We start from the raw sequence: 10,941 nt of genomic DNA on the forward strand, positions 1-10,941 counted from the left end.
GTTAGAGGTAATTGGGTATTTAGATATATATAAAATATATTTAAAAAGATAAAGTTGTTGGGGCGTGCGAGTACGAGGAGCCTGAGCCCTTTAGGCGGCTTATGCAAGCTTCATCGACCATCAAATATTGTCTTTCACGATGGCGTTTAAAGTGACGCATAGAGAGTTTTCTAGTGTTGGTCCATGTGACATCGAAACACAAATGATGTGGTAGAGGTGATCATTTTCGGTTTGGTTTTCACATGAAAAAATTAACCATACAGACATTATTATTTTAAAAAATTTAAAACCAAAACCGGTTCAAACCGACTGGTTTCAATTCGGTTCGGTCCGGTTTCTATTGTTCAAAAACCAGTAAAACCAAGAAGCAAATCTCGTTTCTGTTGTTCAAGAACTTGTTCCAATTTACATGACCAAGACATGATTGAATTCTAGTTAAAATACAAGCAAAACCAGAGTTATAAATTATAACTTAATTATATAAAAAAAAAACCAAAAACCCACAAAATATCAAGGAAAATAAAAAGTGGAGGTCAATCAAGATTGGAAGGAAAACATATTTGCCCATAGTGAATGAGTTGGATCTAAATGAGGGCTCAAGATTGGAAGGAAAACATATCTGCCCATAGTGATGTAGTTTGATTGAAGTAAATGGTAAAGTTCATGAATTTGTTGTTAGGGAAAGACGAGAATATGATGGAGAAGATAAGATGCAGGGATGGACTCTAAGAGATGAGAGATAGAGAGAAAAGGAGGGGGGCTACGAGGAGAGATGAGAGGTAGAGAGAAAGAGCGAGGGTGCAGGCGTTGGTTTAGGTTACAGATTATTTAGTCTCTTTTTTTTTTTCAGGGTTATAGTTGAACCGGTTCGGTTCATTCCAGTTCAATCGATTTCAGGCATTTGAAACCGAACCAAACTAGAAATTATTTTAAGTTTTCTAATCGATTAATTTAAATTTTTTTCTTGGTTCGGTTTTTTTTATTAATTTTTTTTATTTTCTCGATTTTTCGGGTTTTTGGCTCACCCCTACAATGTGGCTCCGGTGGACTTTTTTCTCCTCCTTCCCCTTTTGTCTCTCATCTTTTAGGCAAAATACAAAAGCTTCCTTTCATTTGTTTTATTTATACAATGTTGTCCTTATTCTTTTTATTTCATCTATTTTGTTTTTTTTTTACTTTTTTTGGTTAAATTTTGTTTTCGATTTAATCCCTATCATTTGATTTCATTTAGTTTTTATTCAAATTCCTCATTCTTTTGATTTTTATCTTTTCTATGTTAATGCTTTTTTTTTCAATTTCATCCATCATTATATAATTTCATTTAGTTTTTATTTCAAGTTTGGTCCTTATTATTTTCATTGCTACTTATTTCATTTTTATCCTTTTTCGAATTCAATTTTGTTTTCAAATCCATCCCTTAAAATTAGATATTATAATTTAATCTGAATCCAATTGATGTGACCTCAACCCACCATGTCTCGCTTTGAATGGGTTTGTGATTTTTTATCTAATGAATAATGAATGAGGTGTGAATATTATCAAAACATACTCGAAACCGCCTGAACCTAACACAAAATGTATATTTATATTATATAAATATATTTGTAAAACATTTAGATTTTTTTTAATACAATGTGATATATATATATATACATATATATAGTTTAATAAGTTGATATGTACACACACACACACTTCAAATTTATATATTAGTTAATTTATTTTTTGTCTGAAAATAAATAGTTCTTAGATAATGGATATTCATAGGGATAAGTAATTTCATTTATCAACATTAAAGATGATAATTTAATCTGAATTCAATGGATACTGACCTGAACAATTAATATTTTTTTTATGGTTATCTTACCCTATAAATAATGGATAGAGTATAGATATTATCAAAATCAATCTGAAACCCACTGAAACTTAACATGAAATGTATAATTATAATATATAGATATATTTGGTGAACATTTTCTCTTTTTTGATACCCATATGGATACCCAAAATCCAATTGATGGTTTATAGATATTTAAATTTCTTACCCGGTGGGTAACAGATAGGGTATAAATATAAAGAAATCTGAGACACGTGTATATCCATACTCGACATTTAATCTTGATTTATTTTTGTGTCAAATTTTATCCCCTTTTTTTATTGCTCTTTGTTTTGTTTTGGTTCTTTTTCTTATTTCCTTTTCATCCATATTTCATCCCATGGTGTTTTGTAATTGAAAATTTTACTTCATTATTTTTTGGGTTTACTTTTGATGGGGTTAATCACAAGCTCATGACTAGGGTCGTAGGTTTCAAATATTAACACAAATTGATCTTGATCTTTTTTTTAAGTTATTTATTGATTTTTTTTTAAATTGCATCCTTAAATGTTTGATTTATTAGGAATTGGTCTTTATATTTTTTTTTCATTTTCCTTTCTGTTGGATTATGGGTGTGCTTGGGAACACGGTGCAAACGGTGTTCCCTCAAATTTTGAATTTTGTTTTGCTTAACATAAATGAAATTATGTTTTCATATCGTTTTGTTATGTTGATGTCAAAAATAATTTTAAAAAAATAAAAAAAACTTTATTTTGATGCATTTTTAAGTGAAAAGCACTTTGAATCGTCATCGCTACCACAATCTCAAACACACTCAATTCTATGACCATGGTCTTAGAGTTAACAGATTGACTTAGTTTGACTAGGATTTTTTTTTCATTGCTTTTTTTTTTATGTAGTTTTTTTTTCAATTTCACCTTTTAACTTTGGATGATTTGATAATTGAGCTTTCAATTTGTTTTTGACAGGTTCTAGTGTCCCGACCAGGTCACAAAATTTGCATGCTAACTTGGATGGAATCAAGTCAGTTTTTCAAAACTTTTTTCTCATTTTTTTATTTATATTATCAAAATTATACGGGCTGATTGACTCGGTCAAGTCAATGACGTGAGTCTTAATTTTTTGTTTCCTTTCAAAACCCGTGTTTTCTTGGATTTTTATGAGAAAAAAATTGGATCGGCTCATAGGGTAACATAGGTCACTATCTAGTAGGAATGCGTTTTTCACGAGTGCTTGGTCCGGAAGATATATAAAGAATTGACATGGATATCATGTGATTAGTAAAATTAAATATACAAAATGCTCAACTCTTTAATAATCTATATGATCAAGAGATTTGACATAGAATATTAAAAGATTAATAACAATTATACATATATAATTAATTGAAACTTGAATGATTGAAGTGGTATAGCTGTGGTCATACCAAATAATAAGTTACTTAATGGGTCCACTTTGAAAAAAAAACACTAACACATAGAGAAAGAGAAAAAATAGAACTCATGATCCACAAAAAATGATAGAAATATATACATTTAAAATTTCTCTCCTGCTTGTATGTGTTTTTTTATTAAAAAAAAAAAAGCCCCAACAAATACTTTATAGGACTCTACTAGTTACTTTCTTAGTACCATAATTCAATCATAACATCAAAATGTTTTTATAATAATTACAGAAAAAAAAATCAATAAAACTATACATATCAATTTAGTAACATCACAGTTATCTTATCTTAGATGTATAAAAATTTAATATAATATTAAGTTCAATGCCAAGAAAGATCCATATTATTGATTATAATCTATGTGTTATATTAGATGAAATTTAAATAATACTATAAAAAAAATAATTTCCATACCATATGCATCAATGAAGAAGTATATGTCATCTATAAATATAAAAAAGAAAGAAAATTAACTAACAAAAAGTGGCTAAGCTTGTTAAATCTTATTGAATTTTAACTCATAATTTTTAAATCGCATTAAGATATTTTGTATATACCATCCAAAATTTGCTCTTCATTAACCAGCTCGCAAGCTTCCAAAATCTTAACACACTCTCCGGCATGAAGCCCAACTGCCTTCTCTAACAAAAGATGCTTCTTCTCAGCTGCCAAGCAGGCTCATTCGACAGAGGCTGGTCGGTAGAGCTGTAGAGGAGTAAATCGCAAGAGCTGTAGACTTGGGCCACTGCTGTCTTGTAGCGAAGAAAAGGGTTAGTTGACATCCAGCCTCTCCCTCGGATATGCACGCACGCACGCAAGCAAGCACATATAATTCCAACTCAGTCTTTGCAGAAACAGAACCGCAGGGCACCTAGCATTTCCAACTCACTAGCACAAAATATTTCTTTAAAAGAAAACCCAATTCTAAAAACAAATTCACATGGCCATATATAAAAGCAGAAATCCTGAATATATAATATTTAACTAGACAAGATGAGCTTCAAAACGAATGAAAATCCATTATGTGGATTTCATTCGAAATCACAATCAAAGCTTGAAGCCGCATTTTTTTTCAAGGACACATCAAGCAATCATCAAACACTGTTACAGACAATCCAATGCCACAAATCTCATTTGCAAAGAAATGGACAAAATGGCAATTGTGTTATTTGACAATAGATAGAGTCCAGTCCAATGAAAGGAAGCAGCACCAGCAAGATATGTCTTGATTAAATCTCAACAGGCTTTGAACCTTGGGCAATTGACGTCGTGACTGCATCCAGTATAAGCTGTGTCTTCCTGCTTATACTCGGCCACTTTGGATCGGGTTTTGCGCCATTTGCTTTAATATTTCCAACCAAGCGGGCAAATTCTGTCACCATGCAAGCTTCCTGGGGGAGATCTGTGGTAACAGTGTGCTGGCTTGGCAGAGGCACCCACCCTGTCACAAGATCTGTGAACCCGGATTTTGAAACTGTTGTGAACGACGCTTCCTTCTCTCCAAAAGGAATTATGAAATCATTGAGATGCAAAGTCCCCGCTGTTCCAATAGCAGTAATATCCATTGTCAAATGAGCCAAAAAAGAGCAATGGAAAGTTGCCACTTTCCCATCTTCCCAGTGCAGAGCAGCACCACAAGACAAAATAACCCCTGCTTCATTTAAAACAGGCCCAGGCAATGCTGTTACAGTTTTCGGCAGTTCATAGTCAACGGCCCAGAGAATTGACCTGATGCCATACCAACCCGCGTCACCGAGAGCACCGAGAGCATCAAGATCTGACTTCACACGAATGTCATTTTTGAGAAAATCCTCATCACCAGCAAATGTAAAGCAGCTGTGCATCTGCAGGAGTCCAAAGAAATCTTATGACACCAAAAACTTGTGTATAGTAGAAATTGAGAAAGCAAACACATAATATCTTCACAACTCTCCCACAACAGTCTTATACTGTACCCCAGTCCTTGTACATTGATTTCATATTTAAACTTGTCAATATTTTTTTCCTAATGGCTACACTGAAGAATTAACTTAGCAAACACTAAAATCATAAACAATCAGGTCAAGGAAGCCTAAAAGACCTTCGTTTTCAAGGCTTTAAAGAAGTCCATATTGTGCTTGGTTTAGATCTTCGGATTTAAAATATACCCAACCTAACTCAATCATGCTTAGCTTCCATATCATCCCAAATGGATGTCAGCACAAAGTGTTCTACCAAAAGGGATTTTATGACAAACAATAGATCATTGACTTGCATCAAAAAAAATTAATCGTAAAAAAAAAAATTAGGCATTGTTAACATGTTTTATAGTAGATATAAAAAAAAAATATAAACCGTGCTGGAATTCACTCGATATGACCCAATTGACTTGGTGAATCCAAAAACAATCAGAACGACCAGTAAAAACATAATTCAACTAAAACAATTCAAGACATCTTTTTGAAAGAAAAAAATAAGACGGCAACTCATAGAAAACAAATTGAAATAAATTATAAAGCACAATCCCTGATAAACTCAATGTTAAAGGATGAAATTAAAAAAATAACCCAAACAATTACTAGAGTCAACTCAGATTAACTTGTCAAACCCACAACTCGATTCATAAAACTATGATAACCTCATAAAAAACAAATCAAAATAAATTATAAAATTTAATTCTCAATTAACCCAATGTTAAAGCATGGAACTAGAAAAAAAAAATTCAATTAAAAAAAATGACACGAAAACAAACAACTCGAATCAATTCGGGTTAACCCTCCAAACTTGCAATCTGAGTCATGAACCCAAGCTAATCTCATAAAAAGCAAATTGAAATAAATTATAAAGTTTAATTCCTAATAAATTCAATATTAAAAAATAAATTTGAAAAAAAATCTAAATTAAAAAAAAAATTGCTCAGAAGGATCTAAACACTGAATTCACCTCTTGTTTTAGATTTTGTTAAGAATAATAATATATTTGATAAAAATGAGTAGAAACAAACCATATAACACATAATGATTCCAAGTTAATCTGTCTATAAGATACGCAAATTAAACAGATTCAGGCACTATTTGTTTTTGTGTTTCACTTGAAAAAACATCAATTTGATTATTATTTTTTAATATTTTCTGATAATTTTGATGTAATGATGTAAAAAATAATGAAAAAATCATTTTCATGTATTTTCAAGCATAAAACCACTTTTAAAAAACATCATATACCACAATATCAAACACACACTCCGTCACACATGCACCTAACCCAACTCTCCAAGTCCATAATTTAAGAATTCCCTTTAAAGGAAAAGCTTTCAGTGATAGAGCAATCCACAAATTCCCAGTGGGCATGGAAACGTTATCAATACCCAATTCTTGACTTCTCCCGAGGCCTGTGCCCAATCCCTGCTAACCATCCCACTCAAAACATTCCAAACAAGCATAGAAACGGGGGCTAAGATGGTGTCATCAACAGAACATTTGGGATGCATTGGGTTTCAAAATAACCTGGCGGTGTCAGAAAAGCTTTTGCCAAATTAAAACACGAGTTCAAAGTTTCAATGCCAGCCAATATACGTTGGATGATCCATTTTGGTTTCAGTGGAATAGGATTGTAAAACATTTACAAAATTTGATATCATTGTAAATTCTGGTTTCCTAGCAAGAGCAATGGGCAAAAGGCATAGGGTTATAATTAATGCAAACCTAGCCAGAAACGAAGATTAGCAAACTGCTAAATTCACAGGTTAGCAAAGAATGAAGCAGCAGCATCAATGCACTTCAAAAAAGAATATATCTACCACGTTACAAATGAAAGTTTAAAACCACTTTTAAAGAACAGAAGACCTCAACCAATCCCATGATACAAAAAAAAAATCAAAATCAAAATTTAAAGTTTTGTTTGAGCATAAAAATCACACTGCTACGAGAAAAACATGGTAGCTTTATTGTACCTCACATTATTTCACCAATTAACTACACAATGGCATAACCCTATCGTTCTAACTAATGCAAACCAAGACAACAGGAGCTAAGTTTGGTTGGCGAATGGTGTCAATGATGATGAAGTAGCGAAACTTCAAATAACGAGGTCAACCTACTCATGGCTAGGTAGTTTAGAGGGATGAAAATCATGAGTGGAGCAGATGAACTGTGTACCAACAAAACAATTCCCCCCAAACGGGATGAGGAACCTCTGGTAATTAAGTCAAATATATGGAGGAAATGGTGATGCAACGTATAGCGAAAGATATAAAATCAGTGTTTCTCAAGCATTATGTTACAGTCCGGATATGGGAGTAGATTCAAAATAGACTACAGTTCCCAGCGTCACATCGTCCTATCATAGATGGGGCCGGGCATGCGATATAAAATGACATTTTTTTACAATTACTTCATCTTATATATCTAGAATTAGAAACAAAAGGATTCTTTTGTCCAATCAAAAACAAATGGATACATGATGCAAGCTAAGAAATCAAATAAAACCCTATTTGTGGCAAAATGTTAACTCTCCCTAATACAAATCCAAAAAAAGAAATCAGCCATAAATGTAAATATTGGATACACTGCATAAAACGTACGCTAAGTAATTCTATCCAAATAACTTAGCTATAAACAGCACAAAATCCATAATTGACTGAAAAATAACAAAATCACCCAAAAGAAATACTAATAATAACAAAAGAAAAGATTTAAAACTTACATTTTTTAGTTCTCCAAACCGCTCCTTATCGTTCAAGAACTCTTTCATCTTATGAGTTCTCGGATTATGTATCCACATGGTTCCATCCATAATTTGCACTCCATTTGCCTCACAAGCCTCCACGATTTTATCAAGCTCCGTAACATTAAGCCCAACAGGCTTCTCCAACAAGATATGCTTCTTCTTCTGGGCAACCAAGCATGCCCATTTGACGTGAAGGCTGGTGGGCAAAGGGACATAGACGGCATCGATTTCTGGGTCGTCGAGGAGGTCCTCATAAGAGCCATAAATCTTGGCGCTGGGTGGAAAGTTGTTGGCTTTGGCAAAAGCGGAGGCTTTATCCAAGGAGCGGCTAGCGACAGCAGAGAGTTCAGCGTTGGGTGCTAAAGTAATTGCGCGAGACAATTTTCGGGCAATATCTGCGCACCCGATTATTCCAAACCGGATTGGTTTTTCGGCCATTTGATTATTTGGAGTCTCAGGAGAGGAGGTGGTAGGAGTAATGGTTTTTTTATTATTATTATCTTTTGTAATGATTGTTTAGTGCTAGTGCAAAAGACGGGCTAGCGAGGCTTCTGTTTATAGATAGGGGATCCAATGACCACCGAGCGAGGCTTCTATTCATAGATAAGGATCCAATCACCACCATATAAATTATATATTATAGTTTTGTTTAATAATTTTATTTAATATTTTTTTTAGATTAATGTACGTGTTCGGGACATTTTGCACGTTTCTCAACTAATCCAACTGGTCCTGAAATTAACGACCATGTAAGTCTCCAATAACCCTAAGGTTTATGGCACTCGAATCGGTGAAATGTTGAAATATATATTTTTTATTTAATATTTTAAATTTTTGATGTTTTTTAATATATATTAAAGTTTTGTTGATTAAATAGTTATGAGTTTAAATTTTTTATTTTATTTTTTTAATTAAAATTAATTAATAATACAAAATAATTTAAATTTAAAATTTAAAAGGTTTATATTTTAAAAAATAATATAAATTATATTTTAAAATCTTACTAAGCTTTTACATAAAACAATTATTTTACATCATACTCATTCTTTGCTTGTCATAAATCGATAAAACTATCCCTCGAAAACAAACCTCTTCTTCACTCGTTCTTCTTATCTTTCTAAAATCCCAGAAAACAATCCTTACAGGTCACACCCCAGTCTCTTTGCTCCCCGTAAATAATACAGTTTCAATAAAAAGAAAGAGAAAAGGAAAATCAGGAATTGCAGTCATAACCAAATACAGCACTAAAAAAAAAAAGCTAAAACATGTTTGTCTTGATTTTAAACAACCACACGAAGCAATTTCTAAACAAATCATAACTAGAGTCAATTTAACACAAGGGAAACCAGCACCACTTTAAAAATAGAACAAAAGATAAAAACTAACCCTAAACAATTGTGCCTCCCCCACATCTGCTTAAAAAAGAGGACTGTTTAAATGACCCCCGCAAAGGATGAGTCCAATTGGGTCATGAGGTCTCAAACTCATGGTGGAGAAACAGCATGGGAGCGAGCCATGATAAGAGAATTATTATTATGGCAGTGAAAGCAAAATTCAGGATAAGATTATCTAAAGCTTTTGGATTTTAGGAACAGGAAGTGATGAGTAAGAAGACAGAACAGGATGTTTAAGGAGAGGGTTGTAGAGGCTATTTCGTGATAGATCAATATGTTTTATATTAAATTTATTTATTCAAAGAGACATATGAATAGAAAGGACAAAAGACGGTGCCATAACTTAATATATATGAGCTTGATAAATATCAAGTCTAGGGTCTAATTTTATTTTCAAGTCTACTAATTATTGGATTTAACTACATGCTAAAATCAAGAGCATGTGGGTCTAGCAAGGTGCTAGACCCAATATTTTTTAGCTCAACTATATGATGAGTCTCAATATTTATAGGTCTGACAAGATATCAAACCAAAATTTTTTGGGCTTGGCTACACACTAAGCCCAAACATATAGAGGCCTAGCAAGATAATAGACCTAACTCAATTGGGCTCAACTACACACTCAGCACAGGTGTATGTGGGCTTGGTAAGATGTCACACCCAACTCTTTTAGGTTCGGTTATATATTGAGTTCATGCTCTTGTGAGTTTGACAAGGTGTCAGACCCAACTCTCTTGAACTCGGTTATGCGAGGAGCCCAAGCACATTTGAGCCTTGAGTGTATAAAAGTTCTCTAAGAGACATTTATATTTCAATCGACATTAATGCTACAAAAGGGTTATTCCTATCAACATTAATGTTGTGTATGAAATAAGATATAAAAGTTTTCTATAACTTTATTATTTGTCCATCAGCACTAATGATATGTAGAGGTAATTCTTATCAACATTAATGCTTTGAAGGATCAGAATGACTCTTATGAAGACCTATTTAATTGGAATTAAAGGATCAAAAGTCTCGTATATAGTCCCGTAAAGAATGACTTGGAGATCCCAATCATGATTGGCATGTACCCAAGATGCCTTAACCTTCTATAGACATGGCTTTAGCCTATAATTCCATAATAGGAAGGCCTCTTCTACACTAGATAAATGTAGTCATAAGCATGCGGTACTTGGTCTCAAAATTCTCTACTCGAAAAAGGGTGGTTGTTATGAGGGGAAAGAAATCGAGGGACTTCTAGGCATTGCACCTCCACTTGCTTAAAGGTCAAGTAGTCCTTAGTTCTAGACTAGTAAGGGCCCCTGAAGGAAAGGATAGAAGTCTAAACTGAGGCTATAAGGTAGTTGAAAGAAGTATTTATGGGATAAATAGAAGGGGCAATCACCAATGTAGGCTCTATATTAGAGCCATCTTAATAGCAATTACTAACCAATTTTCTCTTTACCAATAAGAATGATTTTGCTTTCAACATCTCAAACATGCCCGAAATCATTCCGAACATAGCTACTTATAGACTCCAAGTCAACCAAACTTATCGTCTTATCCACCAGAAAAAG

At 33.1% G+C, this 10,941-nt stretch overlaps 1 protein-coding gene across 1 annotated transcript; it reads right to left on the bottom strand.

Moving 5' to 3' along the window:
• Window positions 1–4,230: 4,230 nt before the first annotated feature.
• Window positions 4,231–8,527, bottom strand: LOC133694996 (uncharacterized oxidoreductase At4g09670). Its single transcript, XM_062116720.1, has 2 exons — window positions 7,965–8,527; window positions 4,231–5,125 (listed from the first exon to the last, which is right to left on the bottom strand). The coding sequence occupies exons 1-2, from the start codon at window positions 8,424–8,426 to the stop codon at window positions 4,511–4,513; spliced, it is 1,077 nt and encodes a 358-aa protein (XP_061972704.1). The 5' UTR covers window positions 8,427–8,527; the 3' UTR covers window positions 4,231–4,510.
• Between the last annotated feature and the right edge of the window lie 2,414 nt (window positions 8,528–10,941).

This window comes from Populus nigra, chromosome 5 (assembly GCF_951802175.1).
Source record: "Populus nigra chromosome 5, ddPopNigr1.1, whole genome shotgun sequence".
Lineage (NCBI taxonomy): Eukaryota > Viridiplantae > Streptophyta > Magnoliopsida > Malpighiales > Salicaceae > Populus > Populus nigra.

Coding starts and splice junctions, on each gene's coding strand:
- LOC133694996 (XM_062116720.1), bottom strand. CDS start 8,426: ATGGCCGAAAAACCAATCCGGTTTGGAATAATCGGGTGCGCAGATATT. Junction 5,126..7,964: donor GGTTTGGAGAACTAAAAAAT/GTAAGTTTTAAA, acceptor GGACTCCTGCAG/ATGCACAGCTGCTTTACATT.